Raw genomic sequence first — 26,612 nt, forward strand, 5'->3', positions numbered from 1 at the left:
CTTAACTTTTTGAATATGCACTCGCTGAAGCAAAAGTACCAATAATTAATTTACCTTGAATATTGATGAGTCACCCACAAGGTGTGGAAGGCAACAAGAGTGGCACTTGCATCAATTGCAACTACATCAACAAGAGGTGTCATCACCTCTCTAACATGTGTATCCTTTATCTCTAACACATTTTCAATCATATCCTGCAACAAAAATTCTTAATAAAACAACATTTGAACCAACCTACAAATTCAAGTTTACTTCTCAAAACTGGAATTTGATCTCACAGTATACTCCGCTTCTAGCTGAGCAAAAGAGGAAGACTTTTTTTTCTAGCAATTTTGATGGAGAGTCATATTCCTCGATAAGCCCTACACAAAGATGTTGAAAAACCAAGAATATGTCATATTATCGAATCTATCGGAGAATTAAATTAATGACCATACTAACCATTATTTAAAAGCAGAACCATATCACTAGCAATAACAAAAGTAATTTGATGTGCAATTGTTATGACTGTGCAGTCAGAAAAGTGTTGCCGTAGAGTTTGTTGAATCAGATTATCTATAGCAACGTCAACAGATGCAGTAGCTTCATCAAGCACCAGGACCTTACTTTTCTTTAGTAGCACACGTCCAAGACACACCAATTGCCTCTGACCCATACTCCAATTCTCTCCAATGTTGGTAACTGCAAAACCCACATTAGCATACACAATGAAACTTATGTGCCTTTATGAGTTTCAAAAAATTTACAATTCATACCACAGGAAGAAGAGGAGACAGACCTTTGGAATCTAGCTTCCCTTCCTTCTTTCTAACTTCATCTCCAAGTTGGCACTTATCCAAAGCCTATACCCATTTAAATAAATTTTACCAAACCAAATCTTTAATTGCAAAATCTGAAAACACTGAATGTCAGATATATGAGGAAAAACTGCCTACTATAATCAAATATAAAAGCAACCCACCTCCCAAATTTGCTCATCTGTGTAATCTTCAAGAGTGTCCAGGTTGCTTCGCACAGTTCCTTCAAACATGGTTGGATCTTGAGGAATGATGCTCAGTCTTGACTGTAAATCATGCAGTCCAATTGATGAGATATCATCTATCATAATATGACCGGCTGCAGGCTCAACAATCCGGAAAACTGTTTGAATGGGTGTTGATTTACCACTTCCTGTTCTCCCCACAATGCCAGTTTTCATTCCTCCCGGAAAACTGCAAGTCAGACCTCGTAACACAAGTGGCAAGCACGAGGCATAGCGGACCTACACCCGAACCATAACAATTCATCAAGAAAATATTACTGAAGAATGAGAGAATAGAAGTATAAAACCAGTAGAATTACCTGTAGTCACGAATGTAAACTTCTCCCTGTGACGGCCAACAACGGTAAGGCCGACTTTCTTCTATCACAAGAGGTGGCTCACTAGGAGTACAAGTGTATTGAAGTATTCTCTCGACTGAAATAATCTTGTTCTCTAGAGTGCATAGATTGTATATGACATAAAATTGTAATGAGTTTAGAGTGAGTCCATAAGTCACAGCCACGCCCACAATTGCTTTAAAAAAGGAAAAGAAAAAAAGGTTTGTTATATGCTCCTTTAACAATTAATGTCTATACCAAAACATATAGCAATAACATTTGTGAAACAAATACCTGGATCAATAGCACCCTTTGGAATAGAAGTTAGGAAAATCAAAGAAAAGGCAAACGTTATAGAAGATAACATATTCAGTCGGAAGCATAGCCATTGGATTGCAGCAGCAGCCTGGAAATTGGGCCGAGAATATCTATCCATCAGTTTCATTTTTGTGTCTCGGAACCTTGATTCTTGATCAAAGCTCCTGATAGTTGTTGACCCTAAAATTGTTTCAGCAAAATGCTGTATCACTGGAGCTTTGCATACTCCTACTAATCGTGAAAGTTCTCTTGCCGAAGGTAAGTAATATTGCTGCAAAATTATAACACTGTCAGAAATCACCCTTTGGAAAATGTTAAACAATATGATAATGAGTCGAGTTAACATAATCACATTATATTAACTCTTCTCTAGAACTTTGCAAATTCTGTAACTTAAAAAATAACTTTACAAGCAATTACCTCTTGATACATGATCTAGAACATCTAATATTCTCGTGGAAAAACTAAAACAAAAGACAATACAAAAAACCTGAGGTAATACTAAAGATTATATAGGAGATTTGATGTGAAGCCATAATTTGGTGTAACTTAGAAGAGTAGCCGGGGACACAACGATTACCTGATACCAAATGCTGCTGGCAATCACAGGGATAACAAGAAAAACCTGCCATGCAATCTGAGACATCACAATAATGATTCCTAGAAGCTGGATAATCAAGAACGCAAGAGACCCAACTTGAGACGGAATTTTCAAATCAACAACACTTTGATCGGTAGAGAAGCCTGTACAAGCAAAAGCATACAAATTATAGTTGGTATAATATTGGAATTAACAACATTCAGTAGGAAACACACAAAAAAAATGTTTCTCTGTTGACAACAGAGAAAAGAACTTGAAAAGCAAATATTCCCTTGTTAAATCACCTGATGTCACAAAGATAAATATATATCAACTTAATCTGTTTAGTATTCGTCCACTCAGGGTCACATGACATGGGGGCACGGAAAATACACAGATGCATTTTAATACTGGCAGTTTTGTATCCAGCCGTTGCAAGAAGTGTGGCTCTGCAAAGTATACAAAAGGAACTCCCAATAGCCAAAGCTACATAAACAATAATTAGTGTAAAGCCCCCAACAGGTTGTTTTGCATCCTCAGACACAGGCGTTCCAAAGCCATCCAATAATTGCTGTCTATTTGAAGGGTCTGAAAGAGAATCTGTGCCAACAATATAAATGATACAAGGTCTCCTCCATATGCTGCGGTGACGTACTTCCAGTACACGCAAAACCCAACTCTACCTTTCTCTCTCTCTCCTTCTTGCACAAGTTGCCCTTTTGCCTCTGCTACTTCCTCTGCTTTATCATTCTGAATATCTTTATGTTCTTCTTTGTTGGAGATTATGTGCTGGAGATCACTAAGAAAAGAAAGAGAGCAAAAAACGATTGAAGAAAAGTGCCTTTTTTTTCTTTAGTTCAAAAGAGTTTACACTTCAACTAATAAAGCAGATTTCTTACACTATTACACCAAACATGCAGACATATAAAAACTTAATTTAATCTGAAGCTACTGACTTAATACCAACTAAACAACAACTCTGTAACACATCCCACATAATCTGGGATACATATCAAGCATTACAAAAAGAGTAAAACTTTGCAGTATTACAAATGGACCCCTGGCAGATTGCCTTTCAGTTTTACCGCCAAAAACATGTTTGAACATCAGTTGAACTGCTGCATTTCCAGCCAAGTATCAACCTTCAACATTCTTTATTAACAACACCATTACTACTTCTGCCACAATTTTCTTTGCTAGTATTTACATTTTCTGAAACTGGCCCACCATCGATGGACTCCAAAGCTGACAAAGCTTGCTTAGGTGCACCCCTAAGTTCCATAAAGTCGGTTCCCAAATTCAGAATGTCACTGTACTTTCCAGATTGTGTAATCTTTCCATCTTTCATTACCTAACACAGCAAGGGATAAATAGAGTTAATGAGTTATGAATTTGAAGCAATGCACCCAATCAAAAAACAAAAAGCACAAGGAGAAATTAAAATTTCTCACCAATATAAGATCAGCAGCATTTAAGAACTGCAGTTGATGAGTAACATAAATCACCGTTTTTGAACTCAGAGCACCCAGCAAAACTTCCTGCCACATAAAATAAGTAGTAGTTCCTTCAAGTATTTCCTTAAAAGAAGAAAGAATACCACAGTCCATCACAAGCACAGATCCCCATTAGTCGAGAAATATTTATGCATAAATTAGTTGAATAAAAAATAAATTCCACAAGAAGTGAAGGCATTTGTGATAGGAACAGATATAACCTTGAAGAGGTGGGATCCTGTATGTGCATCCACAGCACTAAAAGGATCATCAAACAGATAGAAATCAGCATCATGGTACAGAGCACGCCAATCTGTATTCTTTGCTTTTGTCCTCCTCTCAAATTGATTCCCCTCTCACCTATAACTGCCTGATCACCAAAAGGAAGGATTTCTAAGTCCTTCTTAAGGCAACATGCTTCAAGAACTCTGTCATACCTTTCTCTGTCCATCTCCTTACCAAACAAGATGTTGTCTTCAATCTTGCCACTCTGTATCCATGGTGACTGAGCAACATAAGCCTTTGTACCACACAGCTTAAGATTACCAGATATCTTGGGTACTTCTCCCAAGATACAGGAAAGTAAGCTAGATTTACCCGAGCCAACAGTACCACAAACTGCAACTCGCATGCCATGGAACACTTTCAAGTTGATGTCTCTTAGCGTTTGATTTGGGGAAGAAACATCCCNCAGCAAGGGATAAATAGAGTTAATGAGTTATGAATTTGAAGCAATGCACCCAATCAAAAAACAAAATGCAAACGGAGAAATTAAAATTTCTCACCAAGATAAGATCAGCAGCATTTAAGAACTGCAGTTGATGAGTAACATAAATCACCGTTTTTGAACTCAGAGCACCCAGCAAAACTTCCTGCCACATAAAAATAAGTAGTAGTTCCGTTAAGTATTTCCTTAAAAGAAGAAAGAATACCACAGTCCATCACAAGCACAGATCCCCATTAGTCGAGAAATATTTACGCATAAATTAGTTGAATCAAAAATAAATTCCACAAGAAGTGAAGGCATTTATGATAGGAACAGATATAACCTTGAAGAGGTGGGATCCTGTATGTGCATCCAAAGCACTAAAAGGATCATCAAACAGATAGATATCAGCATCATGGTACAGAGCACTCGCAATCTGTGTTCTTTGCTTCTGTCCTCCACTCAAATTGATTCCCCTCTCACCTTAACTGTCTGATCACCAAAAGGAAGGATTTCTAAGTCCTTAAGGCAACATGCTTCAAGAACTCTGTCATACTTTTCTCTGTCCATCTCCTTACCAAACAAGATGTTGTCTTCAATCTTGCCACTCTGTATCCACAATGACTGAGGAACATAAGCCTTTGTACCACACAGCTTAAGATTACCAGATATCTTGGGTACTTCTCCCAAGACACAGGAAAGTAAGCTAGATTTACCCGAGCCAACGGTACCACAACTGCAACTCGCATGCCATGGAAGACTTTCAAGTTGATGTCTCTTAGCATTTATCAAAAAAATTATTGTCTCGTTAAAAACCTCACTAAGAAAAACTCAATGGGACAAAAACTTGGTAAAGAAAAAAGAGTGCAATAATTGACAATTAATTTGTAAATTACAATTTAGAAAACAACTAATTTGGGGGTTGACTAAAATTTCCCTCATCTGTATTATCTATATTAAAAATTGAAATGATTCTATTAAAGTATCGTTGACAACCTCGTACTGATCTTGATGGCGCGACCGTTCCCAATCTCGAAGACATGTGAGGACTTCAATCATTTTTTGTAAAAGTTTAGTCTTTCTTTCATTTAAAATTCTTTCACTTGCATTAAATGTTTGTTCGGATGAGACGGTTAAGACAGGAATAGCGAAAACATCCAAGACAAATCTTGATAATACTGAAAAAATACATTTTCTCGTTTTCTAATGTTCTAAGACATCAAAGTTGGCTCTTTGTTGTGGATCTACTAGTAATATTTCGAGGGTTCCCAAATATTGTTAAAGCTCATTACTCTGTGACTGCGTAGAGAACAGTATATTTGTTATTAGTGCTTCTAAAGAGGAGGTTGTGCTTCGGGTTCGAGTCCTCTTCGGCCTATTAAGTGCATTCCAAGAGTAGAAGTCTTCATTTGTTTCTTCTGATGCAACTTCCCTGGGTATTATGCCTCTTTGATGGTTCCAATACCTATTTTCATAGCGCAAATATACCTCTGCAAGACACTTTCTTACCTCTCCTAGTTAATTGGCATATGCTTCGTTTTGTAAATTTTCAGTTAATGTGTCTAAACCATTTTCTAAACCTGCTACTTTAATTCTATGATCAAATATAGCGCCTAAACAATAAAGAAAAGGAATAAGTTTTCAATATTTTTTTAAAAAAAATTCCATTGCCTTTATTGGTCCCCCTAAAATTTCATTGTTTCTGTTTTTTTATAAAAAACTCTGAAATTTTTATAATTGTATGTATTATCAATGGACTAGTAGGATAATACACATCAAAAAGTTGTAAAGTGGATTGGTAAAAAATTTTAAGAAAAGAATGAAATATTTTAGCTATATGCTAATCATTCTCTACCAAATAATGAGGACCTCTATTATTTGCTATAAAATAACTAATTAAATTTGCATAAGGTAAACATGAATTAAGCATTAAATAAGTACTATTCCATCTAACAGACATGTCTAATGCAAAAGCTCTAGGAGACATATTTGATTTTATACTAGCATCTTGAAATTTAACATTTCTTTTATTACTACTAGTAATCCAAACTAAAGAATCTTTAATTCTATCAATATTATCTATAATTGTTTTTATACCACTTTTCACAATTAAATTAATAATGTGACATACACAACGTGAAAAAACTTCAAATTGTTATAAAAAAGATAATTAATTTTAAAAAAATCTATAACTGTACTATTAGCACTTGCATACTCTGATTAACAGTGAAAGTTCTCGTGCAGAAGGTAAGTAATATTGCTGCAAAATTATATCACTGTCAGAAAACAACCATCAGAAAACGGTAAAAACTATGACAATGAACGGACTTCACATAATCACATTATATTAACTATTCCGTGGAAATTCTGTAACTTAGAAAATAAGGGAATACAGATATGACCAAGAGCACTTTAATAATTATGTTTTATACGCAATTATAACTAGATGCATAATCCAGAAAATCAACAATTCTCATAGAAAAACTAAATAATACAAAAAAACATGAGGTAATAGTCAAGATTGCATAGGAGATCTGATGCGAAGCCATAATTTGGCATAACTTAGAAGAGTCGCCAAGAGCAGAAGGATTATCTGATACCAAATGCTGGTGGCGATCATAGGGATAAAAACAAGAAAAACATGCCATGCAACCTGAGACGTCACTGTAATGATTCCTAGAAGCTGGATCATTGAGAATGCAAAAGCCCCAACTTGAAACGGAATGTTCAAGTCCAATGCACTTTGATCGGTAGAAGCCTATACGAGCAAAAGCACAAAAATTAAGAATATTCAAATATTCAATATTTGGTATAATATTGATATTCAAAAAGTTAAGAAAACACAGAAGAACATTACTCTGTTGCAACCAGAGAAGACAATTTTGAAAACAATTACCCCAATGTTAAATCACCTGATATCACAAACAAAAGATATATATAAACACTCACTCTGTTTATAATTCGTCCACTAGGGGTCGCATCAAAGAAAGACATGGGGGCACGGAAAATACACAGATGCATTTTATTAAAGAGAATACTGGCAGTTTTGTATCCAGCCGTTGCAAGAAGTGTGGCTCTGCAAAGTATACAAAAGGAACTCCCAATAGCCAGAGCTACATAAACAATAATTAGTGTAAAGCCCCCAAAAGATTGTTTTGCATCCTCAGACACAGGAGTTCCAAAGCCATCCAATAATTGCTGCCTATTTGAAGGGCCTGAAAGAGAATCTGTGCCAACAATATAAATGGTACAAGGGCTCCTCCATATGCTGCGGTGATGTACTTCCAGTACACCCAAAACCCAACTCTACCTTTCTCTCTCTCTCTTCTTCTTGCACAAGTTGCCCTTTTGCCTCTGCTACTTCCTCTGCTTTATCATTCTGAATATCTTTATGTTTCTCTTTATTAACAACACCATTACTACTTCTGCCACAATTTTCTTTGCTAGTATTTACATTTTCTGAAACTAGCCCACCATCGATGGACTTCAAAGCTGACACAGCTTGCTTATGTGCACCCATAAGTTCCATAAAGTCGGTTCCCGAATTCAGAATGTCACTGTACTTTCCAGACTGTGTAATCTTTCCATCTTTCATTACCTAACACAGCAAGGGATAAATAGAGTTAATGAGTTATGAATTTGAAGCAATGCACCCAATCAAAAAACAAAAAGCAAAAGGAGAAATTAAAATTTCTCACCAAGATAAGATCAGCAGCATTTAAGAACCACAGTTGATGAGTAACATAAATCACCGTTTTTGAACTCAGAGCACCCCACAAAACTTCCTGCCACATAAAATTAAGTAGTAGTTCCGTTAAGTATTTCCTTAAAAGAAGAAAGAATCCCACAGTCCATCACAAGCACAGATCCCCATTAGTCGAGAAACATTTACGCATAAATTAGTTGAATAAAAAATAAATTCCACAAGAAGTGAAGGCATTTATGATAGGAACAGATACAACCTTGAAGAGGTGGGATCCTATATGTGCATCCACAGCACTAAAAGGATCATCAAACAGATAGATATCAGCATCATGGTATAGAGCACGCGCAATCTGTATTCTTTGCTTCTGTCCTCCACTCAAATTGATTCCCCTCTCACCTATAACTGTCTGATCACCAAAAGGAAGGATTTCTAAGTCCTTCTTAAGGCAACATGCTTCAAGAACTCTGTCATACCTTCCTCTGTCCATCTCCTTACCAAACAAGATGTTGTCTTCAATCTTGCCACTCTGTATCCACGGTGACTGAGCAACATAAGCCTTTGTACCACACAGCTTAAGATTACCAGATATCTTGGGTACTTCTCCCCAGATACAGGAAAGTAAGCTAGATTTACCCGAGCCAACAGTACCACAAACTGCAACTCGCATGCATGGAACACTTTCAAGTTGATGTCTCTTAGCGTTTGATTTGGGGAAGAAACATCCCAGGAGAAGTTCGCATCAGCTATATCAATTGCTTTATCAGAACTACCAATTGGCTGCTTCTCTATAACATCAGCCTTCAAGTCTTCAAGACTTAGGAAAGATGCAATTCTATCAAGCGAAACTTTAGTCTGAATTATGGTTGAAATTGTGTCAGGAAGATTTTGGATAGGCTGTTGAAGAATTTTTAACGTTGCAAGTGCAGATAAGATCTTGCTCGACTCAAGTGGAATTCCTAAAAGTATACAAGCACCAAATGTGGCCACAAACACAGAATTAGGGGCACCCCAGAAGACAAAACTGGTCATGGCAGAGGTGTAAAGATATTTTTTCAACCATCCAGCCTCACTCATTCTAAGTTCAACTATTTTCGACAAAAACTTCCTCTCCCATCCCTGAAGTTTAAGAATTCTCATGTTCCTTAGAATCTCAGAAGTAGCCTTCATTCTCGTATTTGATTCCATCAACTTTACTTGGAACCTGTCTTGCAATCTCCCCAAAGGAAAATTCGGTACCATAGCAATTATTATTGCCAAAAAAGTTGCAATCGATGCAAGCCCAAGATTTCTATACAATATAAACAAGGCCAAACCCACTTGCACAGCACAATCCATGGATCATGCATGGACCAACTGAAATCACCTACTCTCTCAGTGTCAACTGTCATGAAATTTATTATTTCCCCACTAGTGCGCTCCTACTTTGCCTGACAAGAAAGTGTCAAACCCTTATTGTACACCATTGCGACAAGAACTGCTCGGATCCTAATTCCAACCTACTACAACCGAAAGAAATAGTGTACCTCGGAGAAGTTCTCCACAAGTTTTGCAACAAAAAAAGCAGAAACCAAAACATACCCCTCATTTTTAAATTCCCAACTCCCAATGAGGTACTGCACAAAAGTGCCAATGAGATATGGGCCAACATATGTGGCCATTGTGTATAAAAGGACAAGGAAACCTGTTAACAGAATTTCCTTCCATGCTGATAAGATCAATGCCTTCACCAGTTTAGTGTGGTAACTCTACTCCCCACACCCCCATCTGCTTCAAGCTTACTTCTAAAAATTGGAAAAGCCTCAACTACACTATCATGCCTATCCAACTGAGGCACATCCTCAAGGTCTAATGTTTTCTTATAGCCGACAGCAATCAAGGAACCCATCCAAGAGAAAGTAAAAAGAGTTAATAGACCAGCACTTGAATAAGGGATCGCATTATCGGCCCCTCTGGACTTGATTCTTGACCCTGCATCATCACTTACATTTGAATTACCATTTAAAAGAGATTCCTGAAGGAGGGTACCTTCACCCTCACTTTTCTTAAAAAACCCCACATAACATAAAACCAACCCACTTATAACAGAGACAACATAAGATACTAAGTACTGAATGGGTAAAGACACATCGTTTCTGTAAAGAACAATGTCAATAACAAGAGATTGCCATGTAAGAAGCCCACCAAACTGTCAATAAAAATGGGAACTTTTGTCCACCTGAATCAAAAAACTGGGTATGCAAATATACACAAATTGCACCCCAACCAAGCGCTTTCACCACTAAATCCAAAAGGGTCACCACTTTATCATCAGACCAACCATTTCTTTGCCAATAGAAGTAACTCAATAAACACAACACAAGATTAAGCACCGAAATGCTTAGACAACCCACCAACGTTTTCTTATAACACAAAACCCCCCTTTTCTTAAACCTCTCATTTGAATCTTCAGTTCTATGACTAACACTCTCTCTCAGTTTCTTCCAAACCCACGAGAATAACAAAACTAGTAACAGAACTGAGTGTAATGAAGCAGAAAACCCCCGTGAGAAAATGGGTTTGAGAAGAAACTCAGTACCTGAATACATTATTGAATATAAGTGTGGAAAGAAAGTCAACGAAGCATGCTCTGTTGAATCAAAAAGCTCCATTTCTCAAGTTCGAAGACTTTCGATTTTTATGTATAGATATAAATATATAATGTATTAAGTGAGTGACAAAAGACGGGTTGTTGGCAGAGGAGAGAGAGACAGCTAAGCACCAAAGCTGAAGTGAGACAAAATTTGGCGCCTTTCCAGGTAAGTCGCGAGAGGGAGAAAGTACAGAGAAGTTGAGCCACCTGTCAAACTCTTGGACAACATCATGGTACCATGGTCTTAAACAAACCATTATGTAAGCTCTACCGACTACCAATAACTATTATTTTACAAGCTAAGGATTACCACTTTATCCTTTAGCTAATATTTAAATTATCATATTATAATGAAGGAAACCTCATTACACTTTACCTTTCTTTTTCTCCAACTTCTTTGCTAATAATATTCAAATTTATGTGCCTTAATTCATCATTTTCGGATAATTCATCATTTCATCACAATCGGAAGAAATTTCATCGGACAAAAAGAGTTGCTTAAACTTGAGAAGTGGAGAACTTTGGTCATGAGAGCACAGATTTGCATAACTTTGAGACTAAAAGAGCAATAACAGTAAGCAGAAAAGTTGAGAAGACCAGGTGAACCAACCCATCTCTTATTGTGAAATTAAAATAACAGAAATGATTGTAAACAACGTCAATATGTATATCTATTATACTTTGTTCACAAGAATGTACAGTTTCTGTTGAAAAATAAGAATCTGCTCTGATACCATGTTGGAAATCGGAAGAGGAAAAAAACATAAAATAAGGAACAAGAATACATAACACACAAAGGCACACGATATTTTAAGTGGTTCAGCATAACTCGACTACATCTACGGATGAGAGAGTTTTTACTATAATAATATAAATACGATACAAGTGTTTCATCACACCATCAACCTTCATTATAAGTGATCTTTGGATTCTCTAATTCTTCAGTCGAACATCTTGTTACTATGGTGTTTAATACTCGTTGGTATCCTTACATTAAAACCTCTTGTATCCTCACATTCTCTCTTTCTTTACTTCCCTCTCTTATAACCTTGAATAGGTTTTAATTCCCCTATTTTATAAGTAAAGTAAAACATTCTTATTCTACTAGGATTCATATTCCTGTTCCTAATAGAACTTTTCTAATTTAGAATCATTCTTCTATTTTAACTTAAATAAAGTCCTAAATCAACTATTCTTTCCTAATACATCTCACAATGGAAAAGGAAAACAATTATTCTCAATTACAAATTCCTAAACTATAAATTTGCCTAAAACTTAAATTCATTTTTCTTCTTGTTTGCCTTTTCTTCTTGCTTGCCTTTTCTTTATCAATTATCAAAAAGTGTTCACATTTCAACAATTTATTTCTCTTTTCTTAATTATAGAAACCATTTACCAGAGTATTGAATTCACACTTGGTTGTCAGAATGTCATTGTTAGTATTTAATATTATGTGCTAAGTGATAGGTACTATAGACAAAAAATGAAGAGAAAAACAAACACTAGAGAAAAAAGCTTAATATTTATTCTTCGTTGGAAAATGAAGTAATCGATGTTGGTCTAAAAGTTTATGCTAAGCATTTTCCAGCATGTTTATGTCATTTGGTCTAGTAAAGTCTGTTTAATAACAATAAAAGAATCATGAAAGATGGCCTTTTGTAGCATTCTGTGCAAAAAATCATTTTTTGCTTCAGAAACATTGGAAGCTACGTATCCCTAACCTATATGTTTTGAACATCACTTTGGCTGACTTTGATAGAAACCCACTCCCAAATTAATAGGAATTGGGTTGGGTATGGGACTTTTGATAAGAATTAGGCTAGACAGTGGTCCTTTTGTGGGCTTACGTAGAAATCTACTTGAAAAACTGGCTTGCCAAGGAAGGGTGCCCAAGCCCTTATAAACTACATGTCTACCCTTCTTCCCTCTCAAGGCTTTGAGACCCACTGTCCACATTGGCTCGCTCTGGACAGCGAGTTACTCTCCCAGGTCACCCTTTCCTAGGTAGCCCTTTCACAAGTTGCCTCTTCCGAAACATTGTTAGCCCACTCTGGATAGTTTCACTCTGGATGGCCTACTCTCCCATGTCGCCCACCCTTCTTCCCTCTCAAGGCTTTGAGACCCAATGTTCATGTTGGCCCACTTTGGACGGCTTCATTCTGGGTGGGCTACTCTCCCAGGTTGCCTCTTCTAAAACATTGTTACCCCACTCTGGACAGTTTCACTCTAGGTGGCCTACTCTCTTATGTCTCCCATTCCATAACATGGGCTAGGGTGGGAAGGGTGGGATTTGGCTTTGATACTTTGTGGGCTTGGGTAGAACTTTCCTTGAAAAACCAGCTTGCCAAGGGTGTTCAAGCCCTTATAAACCCAATGTCTACCTTTCTTCCCTCTCAATATGGGATCCTAACACTTTCCATGTAGTCCTCTAATACTAGCTGCTTTGGTGGGAACATTATGTTCAATCTAACAAATAGGATTTGAAAAAACTTCATTATTTCCTCAAAAGTATAAAAACTTCATTGTTAAATGGTTCAGATTCTTCTGATGGACTTTTCAACACAGAAGTTCCAAATTTACCAGTCTTTCACCTTTAATCAATACCGGCTGTTTTGATGGGAGCATTATGCTCAAGACCAAGACTGCATAAAAGTTTTTGGCATCTACCAGAAACTACGGCTATAAACACCACCATACAATTTGACACACTAACAGAAACTAAAATGTATATACTCAGCTATATATTTAAGTAGTTTATAATATCAAAATCTGTAATAAAGCATCCCTGAGAGTACATTAACAAATTCTAACTTGATCTTCAAGATCTCACAACACTTTTTTTCTTCTTCTTTATTACATCATAATCAAATTTAACACGATTATTTATTTATTTTTTTTTGTCATAATCAAGAAACTCTGCAGAATTGTGTTTTATTAAGGTTCTGGAGGAAAAACCAGAAGGTGTCTATGAGAAAGACTGGGTGAGGTTGAATGTAAAAGCATGTGGGATGATTCGCTCATGTCTTTGTAGAGAGCAGAAATATCCATTCATTAAAGAGACGTCTGCCAATAAGTTATGGAAGGCGCTGGAAAACAAATATATGAAGAAAAGTAATGAGAATCGGCTCTATTTGATGAAAAGACTGTTTCGTCTTCAGTTGAGACCAAGTACAAATATCAGTAGCCATATTGATACATTTAACAGATTAATGGCTGATTTATTAAATTTGGATGAAACATTCAAAGATGAGCATAAGGCTACGTTGTTAATTGGATCTCTTCCAGATGAGTTGGACTATCTTAGTATTACACTTCTTCATGGGAAAGAAAAATTGTCCTTTGAAGAAGTTTGTTCTGCTCTGTCCAATCATGAAATTCGGAAGAAGGATCAGAAGGAGAATAGAGATGAGTCAGCAGAAGCTCTTATAGCAAGAGGGCGGAGTCAAAATCAGAGTCGTAAGAAGGAGAGAAGAGGAAGATCTCGTTCAAAGGGAAAACTCAATAGGGATCAATGTGCCTTTTGTCGTGAGAATGGGCATTGGAAGAAAGATTGTCCGAAGTTGTAAAAGAAAGAGGGCAAAGCTGCTTCTGATGCATGCGTTGTTGAGCGTGAAGAGGATGAGTCAGATTTCTGTCTAGTTAGCCTATCATCCACCTCTAAATCAAATGAGTGGATTATGGATTCAGGTTGTACCTATCATATGTGTCCCCACAAGGAGTGGTTCTTTAATTTTGAAGAACTTGATGGTGGAGTTGTTTATATGGGCAATGATGATGCTTGTAAAACAACTGGGATAGGTTCAATTCGGTTGAAGAATCATGATGGCTCAACTAGAACTCTGACAGATGTTCAGTATGTACCGAAGTTGAAAAAGAATCTTATTTCTTTAGGAGCCTTGGAATCTAAAGGCTTCACAGTGAATATGCGAGATCAAATTCTAAAAGTTTCTTCAGGTGCTCTTGTGGTAATGAAAGGCACGAGGAGAAACAACTTGTATTACTATAATGGTAGTACAGTTATTGAAACGACAGCTGCAGTCATGCAGAAGGATGCAGATTCAGAAATGCTCAAGCTATGGCATATGCGTTTGGGGCATGCAGGTGAAAAAGCCTTACTTAGTTTGGTGAATCAAGGCTTATTGAAAGGTGCAAAGACTTGTAAGCTGGATTTTTGTGAGCATTGTGTTCTGGGAAAACAGACAAGAGTGAAATTCGGCACCGTAATCCATAATACTAAGAGTATTTTGGATTATGTTCATTCTTATGTGTGGGGACCTACCAAAACAACATCTTTGGGAGGTATGCACTATTTTGTCACTTTTGTAGATGATTTTTCCATAAGAGTTTGGGTGTATGTGATAAAAACTAAAGATAACGTACTTGGTGTTTTCCTTAAATGGAAAAAGATGATTGAGACTCAGACTGGCAGAAAGATCAAGCATCTATGTACAGATAATGGTGGTGAGTTTCTTATTGATCCGTTTTTGAAAGTTTGCCAAGATGAAGGAATAGTACGTCACTTTACAGTTAGAAATACACCACAGCAGAATGGGGTGGCAGAACACATGAATCGAACTATACTGGAGAAAGTTCGGTGTATGTTGTCCAATTCTGGGCTGGGCAAAGAGTTTTGGGCTGAGGCAGTTATATATGCGTGTCATCTCATTAATCGTCTATCATCAACTGCAATTGAAGGCAAGACGCCGATTGAGGTATGGTCTGGAAAACCTGTTTCTGATTATGACTCTTTACATGTTTTTGGTTCCACTGCTTATTATCATATAAAAAAGTCTAAGTTAGATCCTAGAGCAAAGAAAGCAGTATTTATGGGGATTACCTCAGGTGTGAAAGGATACCGTCTTTGGTGTCCAAGTTCGAAGAAAATACTGTTTAGTAGGGATGTGACATTTGATGAGTCTTCTATGTTAGAAAAGAAAACAGGAAGCCAGATGAAGGTTTTCAGTACTCCGCAACAGGTGGAGCATACTCAGCAGCAGGTGGAGTTTGAAACAACATCAGTTGGCCCAGTTGGAAATGAGACTCCTATGATAGAGGAGTTCATTGGAGATGAAGAAGAGCATTCTTCCCAAGAACCTGAACAAGAATCTATTGCTGTTAATAGGCCAAGACGAGAAATTCGCAAGCCTGCTCGTTTTGCTGATATGGTGGCCTATGCAATCCCAATTGAAGATGGTGAAGTTCCTTCCACTTATAATGAAGTAGCTAGCAGTTCCGAAAATGGTAAGTGGAGGAAAGCCATGAAAGAAGAGATGCAGTCTCTCCATAAGAGTGAAACTTGGGAGGTTGTTCAATTACCAAAGAATAAGAAGGCAATTGGATGCAAATGGGTATATGCAAAGAAAGAAGGATTTCCGAATTTGAAAGACATCCAATACAAGGCAAGGTTGGTGGCGAAAGGCTACGCTCAGAAGGAAGGAATAGATTTCAATGAGGTATTTTCTCCAGTTGTAAAGCATTCTTCCATTAGAATTTTGTTGGCCTTGGTTGCTCAGATGAATCTTGAACTTGTTCAACTTGATGTGAAAACCGCGTTTCTACACGGTGATTTGGAAGAGGAAATCTATATGACTCAGCCAGAAGGATTTAGGAGTATTGGGAAGGAAGATTGGGTTTGTAAACTGAAAAGATCGCTTTATGGTTTGAAACAATCTCCGAGGCAGTGGTACAAGCGATTTGATAGGTTTATGATGGGTCAAGAGTACACAAGAAGCAAATTTGACAACTGTGTGTATTTTCAAAGGCTACAAGGTGATACTCTCATTTATCTACTCTTATATGTTGATGATATGTTTATTGCTTCAAAGAATGTAGAAGAAATTGAGAAGTTAAAGGCTCAACTAAATCAAGAATTTGAGATGAAGGATTTAGGGGAAGCCAAGAAGATTCTCAGTATGGAGATAATTAGAGATAGAGGAAATGGAAAGGTTTGTTTGACATAAAAGCAGTATCTTAAGAAGGTCTTACAACGTTTTGGCATAACTGAAAGTACAAAACCTGTAAGTACTCCACTTGCTCCTCATATAAAGCTTAGTGCGTCATTATCTCCAAGTACGCATGAAGAACGAGAGTATATGTCAAAAGTTCCGTATTCAAATGCGGTTGGTAGCTTGATGTATTCAATGGTGTGTACTAGGCCCGACATTTCACATGCAGTTGGAATTGTGAGCAGGTATATGCATGATCTTGGTAAAGGACATTGGCAAGCTGTGAAATGGATTTTACGGTATATTATAGGTACTGTAAACATTAGTTTGGTTTTTGAGCGGGATGAAAATCTTAGTTAATTTGCTGTTGGCTATGTTGATTTTGATTATGCTAGTGATTTGGACAAGCGTCGGTCAACTACTGGATATGTATTTACTCTTGCTAGAGCTCCAGTAAGTTGGAAATCTTCTTTGCAGTCTACAGTTGCTTTGTCTACTACAGAGGCAGAATACATGGCAGTTACAGAGGCTGTGAAGGAAGCTATTTGGTTACAAGGGCTATTGGATGAATTGAAAATTAGTCAGAAGAAGATCACTATCTATTCTGACAGTTAGAGTGCTATTCACTTAGCAAAAAATTCAGTATTCCACTTTCGCACCAAGCATATAGATGTTCGTCACCACTTTGTGCGGAAAATTATTTCTGAAGGAAGAATCTTATTAGAGAAGATTGGGACTGCTGAGAATCCTGCAGATGTCTTAACAAAAGTAGTGACAATGATCAAGTTCAATCACTGTTTGAACTTGATCAATATCCTGCGAGCTTGATTGTGCTTTTTGGCACATTTGGAGGTGTTGCAAAATTTGACAGAAGAATACAAAACTTTGAAGGTTTGCTAATTCGCCAAGGTGGAGATTTGTTGAAAAATGTCTTTTAGCAAAATCACATGGGGTAGAAATGATAATGGAGAAAGGTTTAGGGACTTATATGTAATAGGCTAAGAAAAGGTTGTTTGTCCCACTTTGATTAGGATTGAAAAGTGGGAAACTTTTGGGGCCTATATATAAGGACCCATATCATTGTTATTAGGCATCCCAAATTGTAATTCCATTATACTTCTTTTGTTTAGGGTTCTTTCTTTAAGGACCCTTTAGTTTGCAAGTTTTGTTGTATCTCCCCTTTGTTTTGGGTATTTGTTGTATTGCCCAAATATTTGTAATATTGTTTGGAGATAATGGAGTTTTCTTTTGCAGCGCCCGAGGATGTAGGTTTTAATACCGAACCTCGTTAATTCCTGGTATTCTTTATTTTTGCATTTAATTTTGGCAATTTATTTATGCTTTACTACTTGTATTATTATATTCAATAAGCTAGTGTTAGAGTTTATGTTTCCGTTGCATAACAGAAGCTCAGCTAAGCTTGTGCAATTTTCCAGGGCGGTGAAGAAGGGGTCGAGAATGCTGTTGTTGTCATGACCTATCATGTTGTTATATGATAATAGGAGATATTCAAGTGAAGGCAGCTTCCCCAAGATATCTGAAGGCAACTCACCAGAAAGATTATTTGTCTCCACATCCAAATTATACATTGAAGTATTTACGAAAGATGGAGGAAGCTGTCCTACAAACTGATTGTTGTATAAATTGAGGGACCATAGATGTGGACTATTTCCTATTTCTTGTGGAATTTTTCCCGTGAAAAAGTTGTCGGACAGGTCTACAGTTCTTAGTGAAGCGCAATTGCGGAAGAAGGAAGGTGGAAGTGCTTCTGTTAAATTGTTAGATGAAAGAGTTACCATACGGAGTTTAGAAGGAAGAGCAAAGGACTCTGGTATTGGAACCTGTAAGTTGTTCTCATCTAGCTGGAGATAAACGAGGTGTCTGAGGTGCGAAAATTCAAGTGGAATGACTCCAGAAAAGTAATTGTTATAGAGCTCTAGGACTCGAAGGCCAGTGAGATTTGAAAGAAAGGGTGAGAGGGGTCCCGATAGTCCACAATCTGGTAGAATAAGTTGAACTACACGTAAACGGTGTTTGTTGCAGCTGACACCTCTGAAGCTGCATACATCAACATCTTCCCCCCAACCAGTTACCGTACAATTCAGATAAAATTTTATGGTGCTTTTGAATGCCAGAAGATCAGCCTTGTCTGTAAGCAAAGAGTGGTGACGATGACAGTTATGACCCATCATAGTTGCTTGACCTGTACTTAGAATCAAAGGAAGTACGAGAATTGCTTTAATGAAGAACATCTTGGATAAAATTTAAGGTCCTAATAGTAAATATTCCTTTTATAGATAGGTGTGTAAAGGAGTGTAAGAGGCAGAGGGTATGATTTGTCCTTGGGGGCAGGGACGGAGCCACTAATGGTTTCAGTGGGGGCATGAAAGTTACCTTGTACTTCATATTTTAACAATACACCAATGTTTTGAAACCCAACTCGTATAGTGACATGGCCAGGCCACCTGGGTCAAGTAGTTCAACCAGTTTTATTGGCAAGTCAAACAGGTGTCCAATAGTTTGAAATCCAACAAAAATACCCCAAACACCATCGTCAACGTCGGCAAGTACGGCCTGTTTTTGGCAACGACAACACTCCCCATCACCATGAAAACACTTCCCTCAGCCTCCTAACCAAAACCCATCTGACCCCTCACCCGTTAGCCTCCCTAATTGCCAACAACAGTAGGCTTTTTTTGGTGACTTATTTTTGCGATTTTCAGTCGATTCACTCATCAGAAATCACCTCCGTCACCACCATTACACTCATCGGCCATTTTTCTTCAAATGCCCTAACATTTCAACTTTCAATTGTTCACGAATTGATGTCCTAATTTCTAGGGTTTGAATCAATAGGAAAATTTGTAACCCGACTTGGTGAAGGCCCCGAGTCCCGATTGAACTGGCTGGGTTGGGTTGGGTTGGGTTCCTAATCACTAATATACACTCCTTTATTTTACTTGTAGTCAAGAAAAAAAAATCCTTGCATTTTTTGGTTCCCAAATTAATTTTTTTCATCTCTTTCATTTAAATTATTTTAATATACTTAAAATAGTAGTATTAATTATTTAATTAGTATTGAAAACATCAATAACATAATATTGGTATTTTTTTTTTTTTTTTGTAACCAAGGTGTCCGAATCAGCTAACGTGCAACTCGGCAATATTAGTATGTCGATCATTTTTAAAAAACGAAGAATAAAATAAAACATAAGGATTAATAGATTACTCTTTTGTTATAAGCCATACGATTATATTTACAGTATTCTCTTAAGTACTTTTACAATTTAAGAATTAAAAAAATTTATATATCAAGCACTTCTAATTTAAAAAACACTTCAACTATATTTTTTATTTAAAAAGCGTTTGATTATCGATCAAACACTATGATATAAACACATAGATATCTCTTATATAAAGATTTATTAGCAAAATTTAATGTATTTAAAAGTTCAATTTTTAGGTTTCTAATCTAAGGATTTTTTTTTTTTTTTTTTTTTTTTTTTTTTTTTTTTTTTTTTTTTTTTTTTTTTTTTTTTTTTTTTTAAGTTGCCCCATTAGAGCCAAATCCGGAGTCCATTACTGCTTAAGTGATTACTGATTGTGTTTTAGTGACGCTGGAAATAGATCTTCTAGGAAGAAATATTCAGTGAGGCTATGATTTTTTCAGCTTTATCATGGTTTTGGTAATACATGAGTAGATTTTCAGGTCAACTTAAATTAAATTACATGGGATGACAAATAGACTTTGCAAGAGATATAGGCACGCGCGATTTAAATATTAGCTCATAAACCTTTTTTGTTTCAAGTCTTTTTTGAGAAAAAGAAAAATTGGTCAAACACAGAGTCAAGCTTTTTCTGTTTACATCTATTACATTTAGACCTCTTTTACTCTCAAACACAAATAGTCATTCATTTACTAGTAATTAATTCAATTGGCATCATGGCATGGTTTGTGTATGTGGCATTATGTGTTGAAGATAGGAAACTTGGATATGAAAGACCAAAAAAGGAGAAATAAACATTGAAGTGTCAAAGACGTTTAGCATAAGCACGACGAAGTCTCAAATAACAAAGACTCATCCAAGCCTAATTAGTTAGTGTGACTAAGATTAAGATCAATTTAGCCAACTTCTGTAAAATAATAAATTTGAGTGGACAAAAGAAAGAGAAAGAACTAAGGTGCATTTGTTTCGGGGGTATAAACGATAACACCAATAATTAAGGGTGGTACGGGTAGCAGGTAGAACCGAAACCTGCGGGTAGAACCGGAATCAGAACCGGATCGGCACTGTGCAGGTAGGTTCTGGTTCCATTTTATTGGAACCGACACTGTGCGGTTCCGGTTCTTGTGTGTGGAGGAACCGAAACCGGAACCAACCTAGAAAAAGAACCTAAACTACCCTGTTTGGAACCTGTGCGGGTACCTGATTTAGAACCTATTTGGAACTTGTTTGGAACTTGTTTTGGAACCTGTTTTAGAACCTATTTTGGAATCTGTTTGGAACCTGTTTTGGAACCTGGACAAGAATGAAATATTTGTGAAATGTGAATAATGGGGGGTTTCTATTTTTACATATAAAAAAAATTTAAAATAGAAAAAGTTAAATTTTTAGAATAACCTAATTAATATATATAATTATACTTATTACTATAAATTACACTATATTAAAACTTTATATATTAATATTAAAGTTTTGATTAATTAAGTGAATAATTGGATTATGATCCAATTAAAAGTGTTTTAAATTTAATGTTATAAAAGAGTTATTTTTGAATAAAATAGTATATTTGATTGAATATAATATTTAGTTATTTACTTCAATTATTAAGTTCTAAGTATATCTATAGTAAATTAGCAATTATTATTATATATTATAATTGATAAACATGAATAAATTTTATTACTAATTAAATATCATACTTAATCAATTATAATATTACATTATAGTTAAATGATTACTTAATTATCATAATTTTAAACATACTTATTGATTTATAGTATAACTAATTATAGCATTACATTAATTGATTACTACTTATTATTGACTTATAGTTATAACATTTAGTATATTACTTATTAATAATTAGAAATTTATTAATTATAGCATTACATTATAGATTTATAGTATAATTACTTAATCAATTATAACATTTTCTATAAACATTGATACAAACTTAATTAAATGATTAAAAATTTAATTAATTATAATTTACATTAAAGATTTATGATTACTTAATTCACTATAACATTACATATATTATGATACATAATTAATTATAACATTACATAATTAATGATTACTTAATTGATTATGACATTATATTATAAATATAGTAATTACTATTTTACTATATAAACATAACACAATACTTAATTAAATGATTGAATTTTAATTAATTACAACATTACTTATAAATTTTAGTACGATTACGTAATTAATTGTAATATTATATTATAATTAAATGATCACTAATTAATTATAACATTCTATTATAACAAATTATTATATATTATATTAAGATTTATGGTATGATTACTTAATTCATTGTAACATTTTAATATTTCATTTAGTATGATTACATAATTAATTATAACATTTATAATTAGATGATTATTTAATTATTTATGACATTTATAAAAATTAATTATAACATTATATTAAACAAATGATTACTTAATTAATGATTAGAAATTTAATTAATTAAATATTATATTTAGTTAATATTACTTAATTAAATTATAACATTATTACATTACATTATATATGATCATTTAATTAATTATAGATTGCATAGTTAAATGATTACTTAATTAGTTATAAATTTATACATTACATTATAAACATTAGTAATTTACTACATTATTACATTACTTAATTAATGATTAAAATTTAATTATTAAATTTCATTAAAGATCTATAGTCTGATTACTTATTTACTATAACATTATATTAAGTTGATCACTATTATTATAACATTACATAATTAATAATTATTTAATGTATTAGTTATGACTTATATTATAAATATTAGTAATTACTAATTTACACATAAACATTAGCACAATACTTAATTAAATGATTAAAATTATATTATAACATTACATTATAAATTTATAGTACGATTACTTAATTAGTTAATTATTGTAACATTACATAATTAAATGATCACTAATTAATTATAATATTCTTATAAACAAATTAATTATAATTTATTTAAAATTATAATATGATTACTTAATTCATTATAGTATGGTATATAATTATTTATAACATTATATATCAGATGATTATTTAATTGATTATGACATTATATTATGAACATTAATTGTAACATTACATTATAACAAATGATTACTTAATTAAATAATCAGAAATTTAATTAATAAGCATTACATTATAGTTAAATAATTACTTAATTAAATTATAACATTATTATATTACATTATATTATGACCACTTAATTAATTATAGTATTACATAGTTAAATGATTACATAATTAGTTATGAATTTATCACATTACATTATAAACATTAGTAATTTACTATATTATTACATTACTTAATTAAATAATTAAAAATTTAACTAATTATAACATTAACTTATATATTTATAGTATGATTATTTAATCAATTATAACATTCCATTATAAACATTAGTATATTAATTAAATGAATAGAAATTTAATTAATTACAATATTAAATTATAGATTTATAGTATGATTACTTAATTCATTATAACATTACATTATAGGATGATCGCATAATTAATTATAACATTCATAATTAAATGATTACTTAATTAATTATGACATTATATTATAAACATTAGTAATTTACTAATTTACACAATACTTAATTAAATGATTACTTAATTAATTATGACATTATATTATAAATATTATTAATTTACTAATTTACACAATACTTAATTAAATGATTAGAATTTTATTAATTATAACATTACATTATAAATTTTTAGTATGATTATTTAATTAATTATAACATTATATTATAAACAATATTACAATACTTAATTAAATGATTAACAATTTAATTAATTATAATACTACATTATAATTAAATAGTATATTACTTAATTAATTATAACATTACAATTTACATTGTAGTATGATCACTTAATTAATTATAATATTACATAATTAAATGATTACTTAATTAATTATGACATTATATCATAAACATTAAACATAAGTAATTAATTAAATTATTAGAAATTTAATTGATTATAACATTACATTATTGTTAAATAACTACTTAAATAATTATAAGTATCTATAACATTACATTATAGTATGATCGCTTAATTAATTATAACATTACATTATAATTTAATAATTACTTAATTAATTACAACATTACTATATTACATTATAAACATTATTAATTTATAATATTAAATTTATAGGTTATGAGTTACATTGGACACAAATGAATGAGTAGTCAAAATTTGTTAGGGGTGTATTTGTAAACTTTTAAGGTATTTTTGTCATTTTTTAAACTAATAGGGGGGTAACTGATTTTTTATAGGGTACCCGAGAAAGGAACCAGAACCTGCATTTTAGGTTCCGGTTCCTTGAATTGAAGAACCTGCACTGTGCGGTTCCGGTTTCGGTTCCTTTTTTTGGGAACCTGCACTGTGCGGTTCCGGTTCCTCCGGAAAATGCAGGGTATCTGGAACCGCTCACCCCTACCAGTAATCTATCTTATTTTCCAGAAATTACTATGTTTGGGTGTCAAGTAATGAAAGATTACGGTAAACTTTCAATGCCAATAGTGGTTATTATAGGTAAAAACGGGGGTAATTCGTTTACCGTCTGTGACAGTATTATTTTTCCATACCAAGGTAATCAACTAGTCATACCAATTTTACCCTTAATTAATAAACATTTTGGACACAAATGCCCTCATATGTCTACTAAATAACAATTAGCCAAAATGTGCGAAATGACTTCTTTAACCTCATATATTATTTTTTTAGACAGAAATACCCTCAATTTTTACATGAATAATACACAAAATACCCTAGCCACCGAAGACAACTGTCAGTCGTCGACCGCCACTAGCAGTCATTAGAACGGGGCATGACCACCTGGAGTTGGTTGGTCGTGCATCGATTTATAATTAGCTGTTTTAGGCCAGAAATGGCTAGATGGTTGTGGATCTGGCCGAAAACGACCAAATCCATGACCGTTAATGACCATAGATCTAGCCATTAATGGCTAGAATGGATCTGGCTTTCTGGCCAGATCCATGGCCATTTGGCAGTTTTCGGCCTTCGATCTGGCCATGGCTAAATCAGAGCACGATCGGTTAGATTCGGTCGATCATGTGTCGTTTCAACTATTGTCGATAGTGGTGGCTGGCAGCTGACAATCGTCTTGGGTGGCCGAGTGTATTTTGTTAAATTTTAAACTTTTGTTGTTGATGTATTTTAGCTAAATTCTCGAATGTAAGGGGTTTAAAAAAATGTTCTAAATAATAATAATAATAATAATATTAACAAGAAAAGGCAATTCAGTAAACCCCTCGATAGTTATTAATTATTTATACTCACCAATCTAACCAAACATATTAGTATAACATTCCCTCATAATCTTCAAGGTAATCTATCTCAATGGTAATTATGTCTTTTTAGTGATAAAGAATTCCGCAAAACGAAGCACCCTAAGAAGTTTTCACTTTTCAGAGTGATGGTCTCATAGCTTGAGATGGAGTTATAAAGACTTGAGATGAAAAACTCTAAAATCAGTCTTCTTCTTCTTCTTCTTCTTTTTTTTTTTTTTTTTTTTTTTTTTTTTTTTTTTTTTTTTTTTTTTTTTTTTTTTTTTTTTTTTTTTTTTTTTTTTTTTTTTTAATTTTTTTTTTTTCTTTTCTTTTTTCATTTTTTATTCCTATCTCGCACTTTGAGTTGATTATGACGTAAAAAATGTTTTCCTTTCCATTAACTTTGCTTATATACTGAGAATTTTTTGAGCAACTTGTGTCATCATCAGCTTTCAATTTTATATTTTTATGCAACATCCCACTTCAGCAAATGAACTAAATATTGCCGTCTAAAATTATGTCCTTTTGACAAAATATTTTAAGAGTTATATACGTTTTTATTGTGCAGACTTGAATTTGGGTAGACTCGTGAAGCCTGCAAATTGATTTAAAAAAATCAATCTGTTACATATGAAGGTTTTGAGGTAATTCAGATTATAAGTCTATTGAGTCGTGCATTGGACTTAAGAAGGTGAATGGGTTACTCCATCAAACAGTCTAGTGTCTTTCTTCAGAAACTTATAACTGATATATATGGGACAAAACCAAACACCAAACTCCAAAATGTGATGAACTTAGTTGTTTTGCATCCACAAAAAGTATTTTATGTTTATAATTTTATGTGTATATCCTTTGTTACTTGATGCCATTGAGCATTCAAATATTTTTGAGTTTGTCCTTGAAAATTGAAGTATAATTTTCTGAGAAAACATATTCATTTGGCAACTGTATTGCAGTTAATGTTTTGTGGCTAGCTAATGAACACATGATGCTTTGTTTTGCCTAATCTCCTATGTTAGAGTTACTGAACTCTATTAAACGTTTAGGTACCCATTTTTAATAGCACAGCATATATGTTTTTACCATGTTGATTAAACATTATCACGTTAAGGGTGAATCAACAACCATAAGAAAGAAAACGTAAAGAACACAAACATATACATGGTTCGGCTAAAACCACTCTTAGCCTACATCCATGGGACCTCATCCAGATCAAAGCTAATCCACTATAACATCAAACATTACAAGAAAACATTCAGAGTTGATTTTAGATATAGCAAAGAGAACTCTCTGTTCTACAATACA

The 26,612-nt window shown here is 34.0% G+C and overlaps 1 protein-coding gene and 1 pseudogene across 1 annotated transcript; both read right to left on the minus strand.

Annotated features, from left to right (window-relative positions):
• Window positions 1-248: 248 nt before the first annotated feature.
• On the minus strand, window positions 249-10,747 carry LOC116134672 (annotated as a pseudogene).
• Window positions 2,394-8,920, minus strand: LOC116134667 (ABC transporter C family member 3). The gene is given in 8 exon segments (XM_031420345.1): window positions 2,394-2,421; window positions 2,563-2,812; window positions 2,815-3,027; window positions 3,374-3,608; window positions 3,709-3,795; window positions 3,972-4,060; window positions 4,063-4,422; window positions 8,870-8,920. Coding segments are annotated over 7 exon segments (1,221 nt in total). The 5' UTR covers window positions 4,382-4,422; window positions 8,870-8,920.
• Window positions 10,748-26,612: the final 15,865 nt, after the last annotated feature.

The sequence above is a fragment of the Pistacia vera genome, unplaced genomic scaffold (genome assembly GCF_008641045.1).
Source record: "Pistacia vera cultivar Batoury unplaced genomic scaffold, PisVer_v2 Contig290, whole genome shotgun sequence".
Lineage (NCBI taxonomy): Eukaryota > Viridiplantae > Streptophyta > Magnoliopsida > Sapindales > Anacardiaceae > Pistacia > Pistacia vera.